The following is a 23,000-nucleotide window of genomic DNA, read 5'->3' as shown; positions in this document are numbered from 1 at the left end:
CAGGTCATGATCCCAGGGTTCTGGGATCCAGCTCCGCATCAGGCTCTCTGCTCCACAGGGAGCCTACTTCCTCCTCTCTCTCTGCTTGCCTGTCTGCCTACTTGTGATCTCTGTCAAATAAATAAATAAAATCTTAAAAAAAAGAGAACACATTCATAAAACACATTTACTGCCCCCTCCACATTTTATGTATATTTTTAAAGTCTTTTTCACATTTTATACCTAAAACGTATATTTTTTTATATTTTAGATGTTTATTTTGTGTATCTCCTAATGTGTAGATATAATTGATTTTATTGCTTTTGTTTTTTGACTTTCATACTAGCTCTATAATGATTGATCTAGTGTCTTTCCTTTATATTTGCTTTTGCCAGTGCATTTTTTCCCCTTCATTATTTATTTTTCTTTGTTATAACCATTTCTTTTCTACTTGAAGAAGTCTCTTTAATATTTCTTGTAAGGCTGGTTTAGTGTAATGAACTCCTTTTTTGTAGGTCTTGGAATCTCATTCTCTTTCAATTCTTTTTTTTTTTTTTTTAAGATTTTATTTATTTATTTGAAAGAGATCACAAATCGGCAGAGAGGCAGGCAGAGAGAAAGAAGGGGGAAGCAGGCTCCCCGCTGAGCAGAGATCCCAATGTGGGGTTCGATCCCAGGACCCCGAGACTGACCCAAGCCTAAGGCAGAGGCCCAACCCACTGAGCCACCCAGGCGCCCCTCTCTTTCGATTCTTAATGATAACTTTGCAGGGCACATTATTCTTAGTTGTAAGTTTTCTCCTATTTTAGTATTTTGAATATGTAATATACTTATTTCTGGCTGCAATGTTTCTCTCTCTGTCTCTGTTTTTTTTTTTTTTTTTTTTAAAGAAAAATATCTGATAGTCATATGTGGTTTCTCTTGTATGTAAGCATTTGCTTTTCTCTTTCATATAAGATTCTTTCTTCATCTTTATCTTTTGACATTTTAATTATTATAGTTTTGGGTGTGGCCCTCCTTGGGTTCATCTTATTTGAAACTTTCTTTGCCTCCTGGACCTGGATGTCTTCTTTCTTTCCCCAAGTTTGGGAAGTTTTCAGCTATTATGTTCTCAGATGGGTTTTTCGCTCCATTCTGTCTCTATGTTATTCTCTGGAACGCTTATAATATCAGTGTTTTTGTCTTTGATGTTATTCCAGAGATCCCTTAAGCTATCATTAATTTTTTTTGTTCTTTTTTCATTTGTTTTTGGGTGCTTTCCACTGCTCTGTCTTCCAGATTGCTGTCTCTTCTTTTGCATTCTCTAATCTGCTATTGATTTCCTGTGATTTATTTTTAATTTCAGTTATTTTTCAGTTCTGATGATTTTTTATGTTTTCTCTTTGTTGAAGTTCATCCGCTTTCCTCTCAAGTTCAGTGAACATCTTTATGACCATTAGTTTGAATTCTTTATTGGGCACATGGCATATTTCTATTTTATTTAGTTTTCTGTGGTTTTATTTTGTTCTTTCATTCTTTTATTTTATTCTTTTGTCTCTTTATTTTTTCAGACTCTGTGTTTATAAATATTGGATAGGTCAGCTCCTGGTTTTGAAACTAGTGGTCTCATGTAGAAGGATCCTATAGAGCTCAGTAGTGTAGTTACTCCTGGTCATAAGAACCAGACACTCTAGGGGTGTCTCCTTTGTGGCTGCATGTACCTTCCTGTTGTGATTGGGCTGTGATTGCTGTGGATTCCCTGATAGTTGGACTGGCCCTCAGTCCAGCTGTCTGCAGTGACTGGCCCTGGCTACTGTGGGCACACTGGTGGGTAGTGCTGGCCCTTGGCATGGCTGGCTGAGAGGCCCACCTGCAACTGCTGTGGGCATGCTGATGACTTGTATTGACTTCCCCTTCTCTGGGGCAGGCGCTGCTTCGGAGTGGCACTGGTCTGGCTGGGGCTGCCTGCTGGGTGTGGTGGAGTGGGAGCTGCTTTGGAGGGGAGCCTGTTGGTGCAGGGGGTTAGGTAGTGCATATTGGCAAGGGAATGCCAGGTCAGGACCTGGCAAAGTATATAGTGTCAGAACTGGCTCTTGCAAGTATCTGACCAGCTAGATTGAAGGAGGGCTGTGTCTGAGGGAAGAGGTAAACTCAGGATCATCCTACCTCTTGATCTTCCCTAAATCTCTCTCTTTTCCCAGTTTTTACAGATGGTCTTATGAAGGAAATCTCATTGATAGGCTAGGCCCTGCCTCCTAGTTGTCTCTCAAACTTTTGTGATTACCCAAGTCTCCTTTGTTCTTAGTCTTTCTTAGTAGTAGATGGTATGTCAAGACCCATCATTGTCCCAGTGGTTAGGATTGCAGTTAGCACCTGATTGCTATCAGGTAGCATCAGGCAGCAGCTGGGTATGTATGTATTTAACATCAGCATCAGGCAGCAGCTGAGTATGTATGTATTTAAGCCCCTTCTAGGAAGAAACTGGGAGATAAGCTTTTTGCCTGTCCTCTGTGCTAGCCCCTGGGTTATGTTTCTGTGGTCATTAAGAACTATTTCTTTGTTTGAGACTCGTGAATGCAAGTTCCGTTGGCTGTTAGAACCAGATGATCTGGAGACTTACTCTTTGGGTGGCTGTCACAAAAGTTGTGGCCTTAAATATGTTGTACAATCTCCTTCAGGGAGATACTGGTGATCTGGTTTTATTGGAGTGGGCTGGAGGGAGATAGCCTGAGAGATGTCTTCAGTCTGCCCTGGTCTTTGGGGAAGATCACAACCAACCTGTTGATGCCTGCTAGATGAGAAGCCTTACCCTAAGGTAGTATTTTTTAAGGTAAGTAGATAAACCTTTTTCAGGGAACTAACAGCATTAAGAGATTTTGCCTGGTCACTGCTTGCTTAGCTCTGAGGTGACAGGCAGTTAAGAATTGCTTCTTTGTTTACTAAAGTCCTACTGGTTTCTTGAATGGAAGCCTATTTGGCTATCAGTGCCAGGGCATCTAGTGACCCGTTCTTTGGGTGGCAGCTGGAATAGCTGGAGCACACCATCTCCTTCTAGGGAGATGCTGATGTGCTGGAGTGGTTTGGAAAAAGGCAGGAGAGTTGTCCTCTGGCTTTCTTATTTTCTGGGGTGGTTTGTAGCCAGCCTCTAATGTGGAATGATAAGCCTAGACCTCAGGAAGGAGCTTGTAAAGTATGCAGATTAACCTTTTTCAGGGAAAGGCTGGGAGATAGATGGTTTACCTACTCCATGCTGAACTCTGAGGGTAGGTATGGTGAGTGCTACACACCTGTTAAGAGTTTGCTTATTTGTTTGCTGTAGTCTTGTGGTTCTCCTGGACTTGGGCCCTGTTGGCTTTCAGAGCTGTATTTTTGGAAACTTATCTGTCTAGTGAGGGCCCTGAAAATTGGGAGTGCTGGATATGCAGTACAAACCATTTGCTTCTCAGTTCAAAACTAGGAATGGGTGTTCCCTCCCAATTGTCTGGCACTGTGCTTCGGGCGGGGGTGATGTGTTCATGGTAAGAGTGTGTCATAGCCTTTCTTACCTGTTCCAGTGTGGGTATTTTCTCAGTTATCTAGTATGTAGGAGTCATTCAGCTAGTTTCTGAATCTCTTTCAGAGGGAATGCTCCCAAATGTAGTTGTACATATAGTGTGTCTGTGGGGAAAAGGGCCTCAGGAGCCTTCTGTATTGCCATCTTACTCAACCATTGTGGAACAACAAAAAGGACATTACTGTCTTATTTTGACACTCACCTAAGCAAAACCATTAGAAGAAACTACCAGAAATATATACACATACATACATATACACATGCATGTACACATATCTGACAGCCAAATAAAAAAGTACTTTTGGATCATCAACCATTTTAATTTTATGGTATAACATCTTTTAAGAAGATACTTGTAGTCTGGCAGCCCAGCATCTGAGCCCCTTGTGTGTGAGGGGGGCAGGGGGAGGTATTTCCCACATTATGAGTTTTGGTACTAGGCACAGGCCACCTTTCTCTAAAGAATGTGGGGAAAAAAATCCCACAAAGCCCAACATAAAAAAACCACAACAAAACCCAGATAATGTTTTTCAGTCTGTTTTGCAGCTAGGGAGTGGGCATATGATCTAAGCTTAGACTTTGATGCACTTGTCCTTTACTTTGAATTAGCAAAGAGAGATAAAGATAAAGAGATAAAGAGAGATAAAGAGAGAATACAGAGCATCTATTGTAGTTGCAGGCAGTTGTAGGAACTGTAGCAGGATTGAGTTTTCAGGGACAATAATGTCAGTGATGCCAGAAGAGGTACTCTGCTGTCCAGGAATGGAGCTGGTGAAGTCGCTATCTCAGCCCCTCTGGCCAATTTAGTAGTCTTTAACTTTTAGCAAGGACCTTTAATCCACAAGATTGGTTAACTAAACCTTTCCTTGTATATCTATAGACCATGCATTTTTTCCCAGAAAGACTCTGAATCAAACTATCTTGCACAACTTCTGAGTACCATGATAACATCTGTAGCTGGCACTGTTGAGTCTGCTGTGTTACAGACTGCTGTGCTGATTTAAAAAAAAATTTTAAATTAAAAAGTTTTTTCATTTTATTAAGTTTTTATTTAAATTCCAGTTAGTTGGCATAAAGTATAATGTTATTTCCTGGTGTACAATATAGTCATTCAGTGGTTCCATAAAACTCCCATGCTCCTCACAAAGTGCACTCCTTAATCCCCCATCATCTATTTAACCCATCCTCCCACCTACTTCCCATTTGGTAACCATCAGTTTGTTCTTGATAGTTGGTTTCTTGGTTTTCTTCTCTCTTTTTCCCCCTATGATCATTTGTTTTGTTTCTTAAATTCCACCTATGAGTGAATGAGAAAGTATTTCTCTTTGATTGACTTATTTTGCTTATCATAATACCCTCTAGCTCCATCTACTTCATTGCAAATGGCAAGAGTTCATTTTTTTTGGTGGCCAAGTAATATTTGGTATGTGTGTGTATGTGTGTATACACATACCACATCTTCTTTATCCATTCATCAGTTGATTGATACGGGGGCTGTTTACATAATTTGACTATAGTTGATAATGCTGCTACAAACCACTCAGCATGTATCCCTTTGAATTAGTATTTTTGTATTGTTTGGGTAAATATCTAGTAGTACAATTGCTGAATCATAGGGTAGTTCTATTTTGTAACTTTCTAGGGAAACTCCATATTATTTTCAGTAGCTGTACCAGTTTGCATTCCCACCAACAGTGTAAGTTGGTTTCCCTTTCTCTGCATCCTCACCGATACCTGTTGTTTACTGTATTGTTGATTTTAGCTGTTTTAACCGGTGTGAAGTGATATCTCATTGTAGTTTTGCTTTGCATCTTCCTGAAGAGTGGTGGTGAACATCTTTTCATGTGTCTATTGGCCATCTGTATGTCTTCTTTGGAAAACTGTCTTTTCATGTCTTCTGCCCATTTTTTAACTGGATTATTTGTTTTTTGGATGTTGAGTTTGATAAGTTCTTTATACATTTTGGACACTAGCCCTTTATCAGATGTGTCAGTTGCAAATACCTTCTCCCATTCTCTAGGTTGCCTTTTAGTTTTGTTGATTGTTTCCTTTGCTGTGCAGAAGCTTTTGATCTTGATGAATTCCCAATAGTTTATTTTTGCTTGTTTCCCTTGTCTCTAGAGGTGTATATAGTAAGAATTTGCTATGGCTGAGGTCAAAGAGGTTACTGCCTGTGTTCTCTTGTAGGATTTTGATGGTTTTGTCTCTCACATTTAGGTCTTTCATTTGTTTTGAATTTGTTTTTGTGTGTGGTGTAAGAAAGTGGTCCAGTTTAGTTTTTTTATGTTTTTTTTTTTTTAAAGGTTTTATTTATTTATTTGTCAGAGAAAGAGCACACGCCAGCTGGGGCAGTGGCAAGCAGAGGTAGAAGCAGACTCCCCACTGAGCAAGGAGTCTGATGATGTGGAACTTGATTGCATGATCCCGAATCATGACCTGAGCCAAAGGCAGATGCTTAACCAGCTGAGCCACCCAGGCATCACTGGTTTAGTTTTTTTTTTTTTTTTAACAACTTCTTCTTCTTCTTTCTTTTTTTTTTTTTTTTTTTTTTTTTTTTTTAAAAGGCTTCATACCCAACATGGGGCTTGAACCCATAGCCCTGAGATAGAGTTGCATGCTCCACCGTGCTAGCTGTGCTCCTCTACTTTCATTCTTTTGCATGTTGCTGTTCAGTTTTCCCAACACCATTTGTTGAAGAGACTGTCTTTTTTCCATTGAATATTCTTTCCTGCTTTGTTGAAGATTCATTGACCATGTAACTGTGAGAGAGAACACAAGCAGGGCAGAGGGACAGAGGAAGAAGGAAAAGCAGGCTCGACGAGGGACTTGATCCTAGTACCTGAGATCATGAACTGAAGGGAAACACTAAATTGAGCCACCCAGATGCCCCTTGAGTTCTTAATTGACTTTTAAAAAATTTTTTGATTATGTATTTAGTTTTTAAAAGATTTATTTATTTGTCAGAGAGAGAGAAGCAGGCCCCCCACTGAACAAGGAGCCTGATGTGGAGCTTGATCCCAGGATGCTGGGATCATGACCTGAGCTGAAGGTAGATGCTTAACCAACTGAGCCACCCAGGCATCCCTTAATTGACTTTTCTTAGACACATAGTGATGGGTCTTATGTAGTACAAAGAATTTGGTGAGAGCCATAAGTGTGTCATGGATAATGGAAAATCAGCCTAGAATAAAAGCACCTCATATTTACATATATAAAGACTGTATTTAGACTTTGACTTGTCCCTAATTCTGCTGATCTTTATAATGTGGGAACTGCTCATAGAATTGATATCTCTTCTTATTATCTGTTTATAATCTGAAATGCTTAATGTTACTGGCTCTGTCATACTTCTTATATTTCTGAACTTTGAAAAGCACTTTGCTTCTTATGTAAGTTTTTTGTAAATTTTAAAATGTTGGAGAATAAACTAATCTCTAAGATCCTCTCCACCCTTGAAATTTAAGATATCAATGAAATGTAATTTATTTCCTTTTTCTTTTCTGAAGTTTGAATGCCAGCAGTACACTTATGATGTTGCATAGAACAGAATAGATTGGGTTCTTTGTTCAGTAAGCTCAAAATGGTCAGTTAGGACATAGCTATTGGGAAATATGTTAAAGAACAAGTTCAGTAAGTGGCAAGTCTGAGGGTGTTCAGTAACTTACACATGTAGTTTATGAAAATTTGGAAAAATTTTATTTGGAAAATTGAACAGCTTTGTGTATTCACAGTTGACATACTTGGAAAGCAGTGTAATGCATTGGTTAAATACTTTAAAATTAGAATTCTTGGATTTGAATCTCCATTTTACACTTCTCAGTGGTGTGACTGTGGGCAAGTTACTTAACCTCTCTTAGTTTCTTATGGATAAAAGTATATCTTTAAAATTTTTTTTTAATTTTTAAATTTATTATTATTATTATTATTATTATTTATAAACTTCTAATGTATTTTTATACCCAGGGGTACAGGTCTATGAATTGCCAGGTTTACACAGTTCACAGCACTCACCATAGCACATACCCTCCCCAATGTCCAAACCCCCCTAACCCCCCTCCCCCCAGCAGCCCTCAGTTTGTTTTGTGAGATTAACGGTCACTTACGGTTTGTCTCCCTCCTGATCCCATCTTGTTTCATTTATTCTTCTCCTACCCCCCTAACCCCCGATGTTGCATCTCCACTTCCTCATATCAGGGAGATCATGTGATAGTTGTCTTTCTCCGATTGACTTATTTCACTAAGCATGATACCCTCTAGTTCCATCCACATCGTTGCAAATGGCAAGATTTCATTTCTTTTGATGGCTGCATAGTATTCCATTGTGTATATATACCACATCTTCTTTTGGATAAAAGTAGATCTTAACCTTATTTAGTTGCTGTGAAGATTAAATGAATTTATACATATAAAGTATCCAAAGCATTTAGGGTGGTGTAAGGTATATAATAGTTGTTATTAGGAGTTTTTATTTTCATGTTGTTATATAAATCTCATAGAGCTAAGATTTTATTATTTATAATTCTTGCACAAATCTTGAATTTGAGACCATAGTTTCATGTATATCCAAAAGCTATATTGTACAGATCTTTTTAAACAGTCATGAATGTTTTATAGCATTCCGTAATTACTAATAGAGCAGATATTTTATAACTGTTAAGTACTGTGCTATCATTGGGATATAATGCAATGTTTAACATAAAGTAGGTATAAAGCATGTCCATAGGAACTAGCTACTTTTTTAAAGATGTTAGGAGATTTCAAGTACACATAGCTGATACATTAATATAACTGAAGTTGCTTTAATAATAAACTTAAAATTTCCTTAGATCCAAATAGATTTTAATTTTTTCTCTATTTTCTTTTGGTTTTAGTAGAATATTGAAATGTAAGGTAAAACAAGAAAATAGCAGTTTGACCAAGAATATTGCTGTCAGATGAGAGTGTTTTGGGGATACATCTTTTCCAATGCATTGCTTTCTCTTTGCTTATGTTGATTTTATAATCCAGGTTTATTCTGTGCTTTATTATTCTTCGTAGGTCTAGAGTCTTTTTTACTATTTCTTGGATTTCTAAGAAAATTTTTGTGAAACAGTATATACTATAACATTTTCATAGTTTATTTTCAGAAAATAATATAATTCTTACTATACTTATAGATTTTAATTTCAAGTCATCAGTTTAGCCAAAATGGCAGTCATTGCAGAAACTTACATCTTTTGTCTTGCTCCTTTTTCAGTACCAGGGTTCTGATCAAGCAGGAAAGGAGAAAGCAAAAGGTAAAGAAAATATATTTTTATTTATATTAGCTTTATAAGAATAGTGGTCTTTTGAAGTGTTTTTCAAAAGGCTAATAAATACACCTAAGTAACTGGAAGACCATCCAGTCTTCTCTGTTCTTGTAGATAGCTTGATTAGCCAACCGTTTTCTCAGGCAGAGACTAAAGGTCATTGTTGATTCTTGTTGTCATTCTAGTTCCAAAATATATCCCAGTTTTTTAAGGGAAGTCTGATCACTTCTCACTACCTGTGCTATGAGTACCCTGATTCAAATCCTCATTTATGCCTAGAGTATCATGATGGCCTTATAACCTACCTTCTACTTAAAAAAAATTTTTTTTCTTACATCGATTTTATTATGCAAAGTTGAACATGCATATATCTTACAACCAAGCAATCTATATTCAAGAGAAATTTTTCCACATGTGTATTTTGAGACATGTACAAGCTTGTTTGGATCAGTGTTGTTAAGTAGCAAAAAAGAAAGAAGGCAAGAGAGGAAGAAGAGGGGCAGGGGTATGGGGAGGGAAGGGGACCACCCAAATGTCTATTAGTACTAGAATGGTTACACAAATTGTGGCATACCCAAGTAATGATATAGCAGTGGAAATGTGTCAACCACATGTAATTAATGTAGATGAATCCCCAAAATATAATATTGAACAAATAAAGCAACTTACAGATTATATAAGCAGTAAGATTCCATTTATACAAAGTTTCAAAACAGAAAAAAATATGTTCAAAGCTCATAAAATTTAAAGAAAAACAAGGAAGTGATTATTATAAAAGTAGGATAGTTATTAATTTAGTGAAGTGAAATGATGTCTCATTATAAATTCAACTCATATTTTCTTGATTACTAATGAGATTATCTGACATTTTCATCCATGTTTCTCCTCTTTTGTGAAGTACTTTTCCGAGTATTTTTTCCATTTTTAATTTGTGTTGTCTTTTTTAATTGTCTTTATATATTTAGAATTCTTGGGTTTTATGTGTACTCTGTAGCTTTTATTTTTATTTTCTTAATGTTATTTTAGGGAATGTTCTTAATTTTAATATAATCAAATTTATCAGTGTTATTCTGCTATATATTTTTTCCTTTGTAGTGAGTTCTTCACACAGCAGTTAACATGGTCTTTTAAGAGCACAAATCAGAATTTTCATTCCCCTGCTTAAAAGTTTCAGTTTTTTATTGCTTTTAGAATAATATCTGACAACCATAGCCTAGAAGGACCTGAAGGATCTACACCCTGCCTACTTCTCTGACTTTCTTACTCCTTGCTCTGTTCATTTTATTTTAGCTACACTGGCAGTCTCTCTGCCATTCTTCTTCTCTTTGTCTGGAATATTCTTCCTCAAGATATTTGCATGTCTGCCTTGTCAGCATTTAGGTTTCAGCTGAAGTATCTCCTCTTAGATTGGCTTTCTCTGATCATAGCATCTAAGTAGCTCCCCACCCTCCACTTATTTTCTTTCCAGGACCATTTTTTTTAATCTTCCTTTTCATAATCTGGTATTTTCTTATAAATTTGTTTCATCTGTTTCCCTTCATTAACATATATTTATCAGAAGAGGTATTTTATTACTTTTGTTCATTTTGTATCTCCTTTGCCTAGAATTGTGTCAAGAAATAACACAGGTATTCAATAAATAAACTATAATCTGTTCCCAGATTTTTTTTTAGTAGTCTTAACTCTGGATCATTCTTTTGAATATTTATAAGAAAGGGAAAGACATGCTATGGCCCTTCCCTAAAGTGTTGATCTCTAGTTGTGTCACTTTCCTATTCTTTGAAAATGTCGTATCTTCCCTTGAATGTGTCATGTCTCCCTTAAGCCACTCTTCCCCAACCCTATTTTTAATCTCTTCACACTCATTAGATGACTTTATCTTATATTTCAGAGGAAATAGAAGCTATCAGATGAGAATTATCTTCTATATCTACTACCAGTTCTGTAACCTGTCTTACATCTTCACTGATTTTCTCTTTCCCTTCACTGATTTTCTCTTTCCCTTCTGTGATTGTGGAGGTAGTTTCCTTTAGACAAAGGAAGGTCTCTTTATTTGCAGTCTGGATTCCATCGTTCTTAAGGACTTCACTGCATTAATTATTTCTTCTCTTTCTTGTATCCTCAACGAGTCACTGTCAGCTGGAGGCTTTCCACTGATATTCAGACATATTCAGTTTCCCCCTATTAAAACAACTAAAGCCCTCTCTGGATCCTTTCCCTTTCTTGCTCTGCCCCTTCACTGTTATCTCTCATTCACTTCTGAGTCCACTCAACAGTACAGCTCTTGTTAATGGCAAAGTAGCAGTCATGGAAGGATAGTAAAGGAAATTAAATTGACTCAGGCTGGAGATTAGTCTCACATAGCTGCTTTTTCTTGTCCTCTTCTCATTTCAGTTAACTTTTACTGGTACTCAACTGTGCATATCTTTAAGGCTTTTTATATCTGTAAGATAGCACACCAGGTAGAAAAACAAGTTTTTACCTTGTCAGATTTGTTTTATCAAACTTTTAAAAAGCTTTACATTTCAGATCATTTTTAATCTTTTGATACCTAGTAATGCCTTTATAAAGTTCTATTTTAAAGGCAGTATATTTACCAAAAAGATTTTAAGAGGCTGTGGAATTAAGAGTCTTTAGGCAAACTCTATCATTATGATTGATTTTAATTTATATGTAAGCATATAAAGGGGGTGTCAGAAATATAAAAATATCAAATCAGTTAATTGTTAAATAGCATTATTGGTTTTTAATTTTTTATAATTCTGCATAAAACCATATGGTTGTTGTAATAACTTCTTTTTAAATTATTTTAGGAATATTTTGAAAAGAAAAGATTAAAATCAAAAATGAAATTACTGGGGGTTTCATCGCCTGTCAAAAATTCCACTCTCAGTTTAGATCTCCTTAACCTATATATGGTAAATCACATATCTTGCCAGAAGAAAACACCTGGTAAGTCTTTCCGTTAGCATTTTGTTTTGACTCTAATGTGATAATAACATTCAATTTTCTAATAAATTTATAATTTTAGAACTCAAAGGATATGGAAAGTAAAATAATTTTAAAACTTGGTTGTCTTCTTTAAATAGTTACTTTTTTTTTAAAGTACCTTTGTTACTTTTTGCTTAAAATCCTTTTTTTTTTTTTTTTTTTTTTGCTTAATATATTTGTGTTTTTAAGTTGTGTGTTACATAAAATTAATTTTATAAGGTATGGTTCAAGTTACTATGTTACATTCATTTTAGTTACTACATTATTTTATGTAGGCAGAATAGTTAACCAAAGTTTAGGTAAAAGAGCAGGGAATAAATGTCTTTACTATCTTAAAGTATTTAGAGAATTTGTTTGAAAACGATTTTTGCCTCCGTGATTATTTTCCTGTATCACAACTTGAATAATTTCTTAGGCATTCTTGGAATGTTGACTATAGTAGTCTAATACTTCAAAAATAAAGTTCATTTTTGACTGTACTTTGAGCCTTCAAGTGAATAGAAAGTTTAGTCAGAGTTTTTTTTTTCTCAAGGGAACTTGTGTCTGATATTTAATTTTTAAAATAAGTACTAAAGTGAGAGGTTAAGAAATTAGGCAGTTCTGAAAGGAGGGATAGAAATTGATCATAAGTACTGTTAGTATCTCCTCTTTTCCTTTCTCTGCCATTTTTATTCCTTAATGCAGACGGCCTTTACATAAGCAAATTTAGTTATAGTTTAGATGTAAATATGTTATATAAGGACTTTAAGAATAAAAGTTTTGTTGTAAATCTGTTTGATGTATTTATCTTCTTTTTCTTCACTTACGTAATGCAATGTTAGCCACAGTCATGACGTTTTACATTAAATCCTCATATTTTATTTATCAGAGCTAAAGTTTGACCTGTTACCAACCTGTATTTCCCTTACTCCCTAGTCCCAAGGCCCTGCAACCACTTTTCTACTCCCTGTTTCTGTGAGTTTGAGTTCTTTTTTAGATTCCATGTGTAAGTGATACCATGCTCTATTTGTTTTTCTCTAGCTTAATTCAGTTAACATAATGCCTTTAAGGTCCATCCAAGCTGTCATAAATGGCAGGATTTCCTTAATGTTCATGGATGAAGAATATTTCATCATATATATATATATATATATATATATATCTCACATGTTCTTTATCCTATCACCCATTGACAGACATGAGGTTGTTTGCATATCTTATATCTTGCCCATTGTGAATGATGCTGCTGTAAACATGGGACATAGAAGTACAGAAATCCCCTCTGATTCTGTCTTCATTTCCTTTGGATATGTAGAAGTGGGAATTAGAATTGGAAATTAGAAGTGGGATTGCCGAATCATGTAGTTTTACTTATAATTTTTTGAGGAATATATATTATGTTCTCCATAGTTGCTCCACCCACTGGCATTCCTATAAGCTGTGCACAAGGGTTCCCTTTTTCCACATCCTTTCTAACACTTGTATCTCTTGCCTTTTTATTGATAGTCATTCTAACAGGTGTGAGGTAATAAATATCTCATTGTGATTTTGATTTGTATATCCCTGAAGATTGGTGATGAGCACCTTTTCATGTGTCTGTTGACCATTTGTTTGTCTTCTTTAGAAAAATATCTGTTCATTTCTATGCCTATTTACAAAATTAGATTATTTTTAGCTAAGAGTTGTATGAGTTCATTATATACTTTGGAGTTTGAATGCTTATCAGATACATGTTTTGCAAATATTTTCTCCCATTCCATAGTTTGTCTTTTCATTTTGGTAATGATTTTCTTTGCTGTATAGAAGATTTTTAGTTTGATGTAGTTCCACATGTTTGTTTTTGCTTTTGTTGCCTTTGCTTTTGGTGTCAAATCCAAAAAGTCATTGTCTAGACTGATGTCAAGGAACTTACCCCTGTGTTTTCTTCTAGTTTTGTGGTTTTCAGTCTTACATTCAACTCTTTAATCCATTTTGAGGTGAAGTTTGTGTATGTTGTAGGATAGGGGACCAGTTTCACTTTTTTTCATGAGACAGTCCAGTGATGGCATTTACATTTATGTATTTCCTTTCTTCCTCACTTTCTTTTTATTTATACATTTGGCATATTTATTGAGTACCTCCATTATTGAGTACTTCCAAGTAGTGTACTGGATGTTGGGAATAGAATAGAAAATTATGGGGTCAGGACACACTGTCCCAAAAATAAGGTATGTTGGCATACTAAAGATTTTAAGCAGAAGGAATTTGAGAAGCAGTATGTGCAGGAAAGATCCTCATGTGAGAAGTGTCCTCCTTATACCTGGAGGAAAGGAACATCTTTATCTCTAAGACACAGGGACACTGAGAAGAATCTAAACAAATATGCCTTGCTGTTTCCTCCAGTTGGCTACACTTAGTTTAACACTCCTTTTTGTTTGATCACGTTTTCTCACTACTTTTCATTTTCCATCGAATCTAGCATAAAAATGCTCAGGTTTTAACAGTGTTTATTCTTCCGATCCAAGAGCATGGAATGGTCTTCCATCTTTTTGTGTCTTCTTCAATTTCTTTCATGAGTGTTCTGTAGTTCCCCGAGTACAGATCCTTTACCTCTTTGGTTAGGTTTATTCCCAGGTATCTTATGGTTCTTGGTGCTATAGTAAATGGAATCGATTTTCTAATTTCCCTTTCTGTATTTTCATTGTTAGTGTATAAGAAAGCCACTGATTTCTGCACATTGACTTTGTATCCTGCCATGTTGCTGAATTGCTGTATGAGTTCTAGTAGTTTGGGGGTGGAATCTTTTGGGTTTTCCATATAAAGAGCCATGTCATCTGCGAAGAGAGAGAGTTTGACTTCTTCATTACCAATTTGGATACTTTTTATTTCTCTTTGTTGTCTGATTGCTGTTGCTAGGACTTCTAATACTATGTTGAACAAGAGTGGTGAAAGTGGGCATCCTTGTCTTGGAATCAGAGGAGACCCCGAATCGCTAAGGAAATGTTGAAAAACAAAAATAAAGCTGGGGGCATCACGTTACCTGATTTCAAGCTTTAGTACAAAGCTGTGACCACCAAGACAGCATGGTACTGGCATAAAAACAGACGCATAGACCAGTGGAACAGAGTAGAGAGCCCAGATATGGACCCTCAACTCTATGGTCAATTAATCTTCGACAAAACAGGATAAAATATACAGTGGAAAAAAGACAGTCTCTTCAATAAATGGTGCTGGGAAAACTGGACAGCTATATGTAGAAGAATGAAACTCGACCATTCTCTTACACCGTACACAAAGATCAACTTAAAATGGATAAAAGACCTCAACGTGAGACAGGAATCCATCAGAATCCTAGAGGAGAACATAGGCAGTAATCTCTTTGATATCAGCCACAGCAACTTCTTTCAAGATATATCTCCAAAGGCAAAGGAAACAAAAGCGCAAATAAACTTTTGAGACTTCATCAAAATCAAAAGCTTCTGCACAGCAAAGGGAACAGTCAACAAAACAAAGAGGCAACCCACAGAATGGGAGAAGATATTTGCAAATGACAGTACAGACAAAAGGTTGATATCCAGGATCTATAACGAACTCCTCAAACTCAACACACATGAAATAGGCAAACATATCAAAAAATGGGCAGAAGATATGAACAGACACTTCCCCAATCAAGACCTACAAATGGCTATCAGACACATGAAAAAATGTTCATCATCATTAGCCCTCAGGGAGATTCAAATTAAAACCACATTGAGATATCACCTTATACCAGTTAGAATGGCCAAAATTAACAAAACAGGAAACAACATGTGTTGGAGAGGATGTGGAGAAAGGGGAACCCTCTTCCACTGTTGGTGGGAATGCAAGTTGGTGCAGCCTCTTTGGAGAACAGCGTGGAGATTCCTCAAGAAATTAAAAATAGAACTTCCCTATGACTCTGCAATTGCACTCCTGGGTATTTACCCCAAAGATACAGATGTCGTGAAAATAAGGGCCATCTGTACCCCAGTGTTTATAGCAGCAATGGCCACAGTCGCCTAACTGTGGAAAGAACCAAGATGCCCTTCAACGGATGAATGGATAAGGAAGATGTGGTCCATATACAATGTGGAGTATTATGCCTCCATCAGAAAGGATGAATACCCAACTTTTGTAGCAACATGGACAGGACTGGAAGAGATGATGCTGAGTGAAATAAGTCAAGCAGAGAGAGTCAATTATCATATGGTTTCACTTATTTGTGGAACATAACAAATATCATGGAGGACAAGGGGTGTTAGAAGAGAGTTGGGGTAAATTGGAAGGGGAGGTGAATCATGAGAGACTGTGGACTCTGAAAAACAATCTGAGGGGTTTGAAGTGGCGGGGGTGTGGGAGGTTGGGGTACCAGGTGGTGGGTATTATAGAGGGCACGGATTGCATGGAGCACTGGGTGTGGTGAAAAAATAATACTGTTTTTCTGAAAATAAATAAATTGAAAAAATTAAAAAAAATGCTCAGGTTTAACTTCTTTGGGTCTCCATTTCCTTATAAAGGGTTTCATTTAAAATTGATCTGCCTTTTGTTATAGAGTCCCTAGCTGAGAATTAGAAAGGTAGAGGAAAAAGATATTTTATCTTCCCTACAAAAGCATAAGTTTATTAGTAGATGGTATTAGGAGGTGGGACCTATAGGAGGTGGTCATGATGGGGGACCCCTCATGAGTGGAATTAGTGCTTTTATAAAGAGACCCCAGAGAGCTCTCTTTGCTCCTTTCACTGTGTGAGGACATAGGGAGAAGACAGCTCTCTATAAGCCAGGACTCAGGCTCTCACCAGACCCTGAATCTGAGAGCACTTTGATCTTGGACACTGCCTGGCTTACAGACAAATTTCTGTTCATAAGTACGAAGTCTAAGGTATTGTGTTAGAACAGCCTGAATGGACTAAGCTAAAGGAAGGGCAGTGGTGCAGCTGGGCCTCAGAGACTGCTTGAATTGGGGACTTGAATACCACCAAAATTTTTTTCTCACTTTAGATATTAACTTTATTCTCTCAGATTGTATTTTTTCATTCAGACTTGAAATGTGACCTTAAAATACTAATATTGCTTATCTCTTCTGTTTTGCCACAAGGGAAACACTGAAAGTTGTTTCTTTGGTTCTGAGTTTTTTTTACTGGAAGCATTTTACCCTGTCCTACTGGTGCCAGTTCCTAGCATTGGAATAATTATTTATAACCACAGAGATATGATCCTATTATTGATTAACCTGGAGTCAGATGACTGCTCTTAAGTTGATTATTTTTTCTAGTGACACAGTTTTATCAGAAGATAGGAAGTTCTCTATTAGAACCGTATAGTTGAAGCGCTTTGGTGGCTCAGGCTGGTTGAGCATCCAGCTCTTGGTTTTGGCTCAGATCATGATCTTGGGATCATGGGATCAAGCTCTACCTTGGGCTCTGTGGTCATCTCAAAGTCTGCTTCAGATTCTCTCTCCCTCTCCCTCCTGCTCTCTCTCAAATAAATACTTTTTTAAAAAGCGTGCGTGCACGTACACACACACACACACACACACACCCACCACCACCACCCCTATGTAGTTGGTATTTGTGAAAAAGCATTACCCAGAAAAGGAGAGTAGTTAAAAAGTACTGAGCAGACCAAATAGTGATACCTTGTATAAGGAGAGAAAAGGCTTCTCTTTTCATAAAGTTTGAAAATCTAGTAAGAGAGAGAGAGAATTAATCAGGTAAAATAAACCATGGTAAGTGCTGTAATAGAGAACATACCTAGTGCTGTGGGCATGTATAACATAGCATCTGGTATAGTCTGGGGATCAAGGAAATCTTAGAGGAAGAAAAAAAATAGAACTGAATGAGTATAGCACCTTTCATGAGGACTATGTAAGATAATGAAAAAGAGATGATTTGAATGATTTGTGATAGTTTTTAGTACTGTAATGACTTCTAGCATCTATAGAATATAGGTAGTTTTAGGAAGTTTCTAAGATATACACTTATTTAATGGACATTATATATCAAACATTTCTTTTAAAGATTTTATTATTTTTAATTGTAATTTTTTTCATTATAGAAACTGTGAGAAAACCAATACATGTGAATATGCATAGAGACATAAAAATGCCTCTAAGAAAGCATAATTTGGAACTTCCAATGTCACCTCACTGTATACCATCTAACCTCTGCATTGATGATATAAACAACAGGTAGGTTTTATCAAGATTGTATATTATTTAGGTATTTAAACAGGTCATCATCAGTACTGTTATATTCATTAGAAACTGTACAAAGGACTTTTCTTCTAGCTCTTGTTTTTGTTTGGCTGTTAACAGTATTATTAAACTATTAAGACCTTTATCAGATAAGCTAATGTCCATAGTAAATGTTTTTATGCATAGTTTGGCTTTCCTTATCCTCACTGTGTTTCTCTAGTAATAATACAATTTTAATAAATAAAACTCTAAATAAATGAAACTCTAAATGAAACTCTAAACTCTAAATAAACTTTAAATAAAACTCTAAAATGATTTAGAGTTCTGTATGTTTTTGTGTATTTCTGTAGAACAGTATGAGTTTTAAATATATACATGAAAAAATAGTCAAATTTATTGCCAGATTTTTTTAACCTTAAAATTTTCTTTTCATTTTTATATACTGTTAAGACTAGACAGCAAGAAAGAATTTGCCCCAGTTCAGGTGAGACTTAAAAAAATTTTTAAGTTACTTTAATGATTGTGGCATACTACTAAATGATAGAAATTTTTTGAATATCAGGGGAAAATATTCTTTAAAATTTTTTTATAGTCTTTAAAATTATTTTTAAAGGTTTTAATGTATGGAACTTATACCTTAAGTATATTTTAACTGTTTGCTTATGAGAAACACTTTGGAGTTCTGGTAATGTAGATTAGGTCTATGTGTACATAACTTTTGATACTGATGAGCTGCAAAAGTTAATTTGTTTGGGGATTCCTGCTTTGGGTTCATCTGATCATTGATAAATTCATCTCTTCTAGCATAGTGACCATTTATTTTATATTAAATTGTGATTTTCTTTTTTTTTTTTTTTAAAGATTTTATTTATTTATTTGTCAGAGACCGAGGGAGAGAGAGCGAGCGAGCACAGGCAGACAGAGAGGCAGGCAGAGGCAGAGGGAGGAGCAGGCTCCCTGCCGAGCAAGGATCCCGATGTGGGACTTGATCCCAGGACCCTGGGATCATGACTTGAGCCAAAGGCAGCTGCTTTATCAACTGAGCCACCCAGGCATCCCTAAATTGTGATTTTCAACAATTATACTGATCCCAAGATTATTTTTCTTTCAGTGTACTGCAGATAATCTTTTTAGTAAATAAAATTTTAATAAATTAGAAAATATGTAGATTGTGATAAAACCATAAAATTTTAAGATCCAATGATATATTATTATGTATATATTTTTAAAGATTTATTTATTTTAGAGAGAGAAAGAGAGAGAGCATGCACAGGGGGCTGAGTGGGACAGAGGGAGAGGGAAACTTAAGCAGGCTCTCTGTTGAGTGTGGAGCCCAGTATGGGGCTCAGTCTCACAACACTGAGATCATGACTTGAGCCAAAACCAAGAGGCAGATGCTTAACTGACTGTGCCACCCAAGTGCCTCAGGTCCAGAGCTACATTATTTATAATTTCTTTTCTTTGAATTGTCAAAATTAAACTGTATCAGAGAATGATAATGATACTAAAATCTCTTGGAAATCTTTTTAGCTGAATTGTGGGTCAGTGAAGCTCAGATTTCTCATCATTTGGAGACATGGTGTGAAGGTTAGAGATTGAGGGGACCATAAATGAAAAGGCAGGTGGAAAGGAACTCTTCAGTATAAGTTTAGTTGATAACCTCTCTTGACTTAATAAGTCCTGTGAATTACTCATGACTTGCTTTTCCTTGGAACGTTTTCTGCAATCTGTGACCTTTTTTCACTATTTTTACTTTCCTTTACTCAATTTTATATATTTTATCAGATTAAATGGTTGTATCTTCTTTCTCTATAGTTGCCATAAGTTATGAACTCATATAGAATGTTTAAACTGCAGTTCAACAGAATAGAAAATTGTATTTTTGCTCAACCATCTTTTTCAGCAGAATTATCTTCTAATAGGAATATTACAAAACAAAATTTCATTCTCAGAATAGCACCTAGTCCTCAGAAAGTTGCATGTTGGAAAAAGCAGAATGAGCAGGTACATTTGAATCACTAGTCTTAGCATTTTATATCATTGTATTTTTATGATACGCTCTTTTATTCTGGTCTTGTGGACTTAAAAAATATTAGTTGTGAATTGCTGTAAATAGAGCCAAATTAGGATATCAGCTAAATATAATAATTCCTCTTTGGTCAAAATTTAATTGTCTCTTCTGTAGAAGATAATGAATCCAAAAACTGGAATCTTCTTTAAAAATCTTTGAAATCATCATCTTTTCGATCTCTGTCAAATAAATAATTAATTTTAAATTATTTTAAATTATTTTAAAATATTTAAAAAATAAAATAAGATAAAATGACTGATAGTGAAATTGAAAATATTTTAGTGTGTTTATATAATAGTTGATAATTGTAATCACAGTAAATAACTAGTTGGTGATGTCATGGTGGCCAGATAGTTATGATATGGAAGGGCCCTGTGAATTGCAGTGTATAATCTCAGTGATGTCGTAGTAGTCTGTTAAAAAAATGAGTTGTGATGGTTTGGTTCTTTTTAGGATTTGACAGATGACAACTGGTTATATGCACTTGAATTAAAACTATACAAATGTGTTGATATAGATAGAGATGTGTAGTGCTAAAATGTTGTTTAGGGGGGCGCCTGGGTGGCTCAGTGGGTTAAGCCGCTGCCTTCGGCTCAGGTCATGATATCGGGGTCCGAGGATCGAGTCCCACATCGGGCTCTCTGCTCAGCGGGGAGCCTGCTTCCTCCTCTCTCTCTCTGCCTGCCTCTCTGCCTACTTGTGATCTCTGTCAAATAAATAAATAAAATCTTAAAAAAAAATGTTGTTTAGTCACTGTATTGTCTAAAGTTAGAAATCTAAAAACATCCAGATTTTAAAATTCTGAACTATATCTGCCATAAACTATAAAAAGTAGTCATTTTATTAGACTATATAGAGTTTAAAAAATAATAAGTTATGATTATTATGCTAATATATAATGGTAGTGGGGGAAATGGTTATTATATAAATTTGATGTCTTGTTAATGGGAATATTCAGTTTTGAATTTATCCCATTTTTAGCATGAATTGGTTTTATGCCGTATTTATATATTTGTCATTTATAAATGAATTTATAATTTATAAGTTTAAAATTTTATTAGTTACAGTTACATGTGATACATTGTATATAATATGTGATATTAATGATATGATTCAGTTTTATGGAAGTATTAAAGTATGTTTTCTCTTTTCCAGAGAAGAGAAAGTATTATATTCCAGTGATAGATGTTAGCCTTATTAATTTAAGGACCCATTAACTTTGGAATGATGCAATGAAAAACATTTATTCAGTTTGTATTTTACAAGACTAAAATTTGCATTGTAGATAGTTTATAGGATAGAGAATGTAACTCTCTGTAATCTCTACTTAAATAATCTACACTTAGGCTGCAGGTTAGTGACTATCTTCAGAGGGGTAAATAATATTTATATTTTTTAAAGATTATATTTATTTTGGGGGTGCCTGGGTGGCTCAGTGAGTTAAAGCCTCTGCCTTCGGCTCAGGTCAGGATCCCAGGGTCCTGGGATCGAGCCCTGCATCGGGCTCTCTGCTCCATGGAGAGCCTGCTTCCTCCTGTCTCTTTGCCTGCCTCTCTGCCTACTTGTCATCTCTATCAAATAAATAAATAAAATCTTTAAAAAAAAAAAAAAGATTATATTTATTTTGTTAGAGAGCGCGAGCGAGAACAAGCTGGGGGAGCATTAGGCTGAGGGAGAAGCAGGCTCCCTGCTAAGCAGGGAGCCCAATGCGGGAACGGATCCCAGTACTCCAGGATCATGACCTGAGCCAAACACATAACCAACTGAGCCACAGAGGATTCCCAATAATGTTATACTTAATACACAGAAGAGAAAATTAAAAAGAGAAGCTAATATTCCTGTCCAAGGTATGGTGGCAAATTGTTAAGTTTTAGAAAAGTGTTTAATTGCTTATTTGGAGAGATTTCAAGAAAAGTAAGAATTAAAATGAAACTATAAAATACAAAAGAAAATGTGTTGAAACAACAGGTTAAAAGAAAAAATGGGCTGGGGCTCACTGATCACTAGAGAAGTAGTGTTGAGCCTACATAAAGTATTCTTTCCTTTTTTGGTTTGTTTGTATGTCCCTCACTTCATAGAATGACTTCAGCTCTGCACCTCGGTCATTGTTCCTGAGGTTGAGATATGAGATGTATTACCAGACTTTTGTTTAGCTCTCCCTGAATTTGGACTCCCCCTTTTATTTCCTAAGACTCTCAGTATCTCTTTTTGTCTTCTTTTTATCCAAATTTGTCTCAAAGATTGTTTTTGGACTTGTCATTTCTGTGCTTCATGGCTAATAAGTATAATATGCTATAGATGTAAATTATTATTGCTGGATAGATTAGTGTCAGGCCACTATAATATCTTTATGTAGTAAAGATTAACAAATGGATTACCTCATCTCTTTTCTACAAGTCTCCATATGTTCACCATTTTGCACTCAGTGGTATTGATATTCAGAAATATCGGGGCGCCTGGGTGGCTCAGTGGGTTAAGCCGCTGCCTTCGGCTCAGGTCATGATCTCAGAGTCCTGGGATCGAGTCCCGCATCGGGCTCTCTGCTCAGCAGAGAGCCTGCTTTCCTCTCTCTCTCTGCCTGCCTCTCCATCTACTTGTGATTTCTCTCTGTCAAATAAATAAATAAAATCTTTAAAAAAAAAAAAAAGAAATATTAAAGGAGCATTCTAAAATTATTTAGTAAATGGAGAAAATGGAGATAAATACAGCTGTTTTTTCGGGAAAAATAATTTTCTTTCAGAAAATTTGCTTGAGATTCTGGTGTCCTATATATATGCATATATATGTATAATTTAGAATATATTTAGAATATATTCATTAATTATAATCAATATATTACATATATTTATTAATTATAATATTTTAATTTTGTTTAATTATATTTGTAATATATTAATTATGATTAATAGTATTTATATTTTTAACCTCTTAGGAAATGGTTAGCTCATCATCGTATCAATTGTTATATTG

At 35.7% G+C, this 23,000-nt stretch overlaps 1 protein-coding gene across 2 annotated transcripts in view; it reads left to right on the top strand.

Moving 5' to 3' along the window:
• C8H12orf40 (chromosome 8 C12orf40 homolog) overlaps nucleotides 1-23,000 on the top strand; it is a 97,543-nt gene that overhangs the window by 28,974 nt on the left and 45,569 nt on the right. For both annotated transcript variants that reach the window (XM_059185647.1, XM_059185648.1), the window contains exons 2-5: nucleotides 8,748-8,787; nucleotides 11,613-11,751; nucleotides 17,821-17,953; nucleotides 18,410-18,443. In XM_059185647.1, the coding sequence (XP_059041630.1) occupies nucleotides 8,748-8,787; nucleotides 11,613-11,751; nucleotides 17,821-17,953; nucleotides 18,410-18,443 (346 nt within the window). The remainder of the gene's footprint in view (nucleotides 1-8,747; nucleotides 8,788-11,612; nucleotides 11,752-17,820; nucleotides 17,954-18,409; nucleotides 18,444-23,000) is intronic.

This window comes from Mustela lutreola, chromosome 8 (genome assembly GCF_030435805.1).
Source record: "Mustela lutreola isolate mMusLut2 chromosome 8, mMusLut2.pri, whole genome shotgun sequence".
NCBI lineage: Eukaryota > Metazoa > Chordata > Mammalia > Carnivora > Mustelidae > Mustela > Mustela lutreola.
Note: the sequence above shows the minus strand (reverse complement) of the source record. Positions and strands in the feature narration are given on the sequence as shown.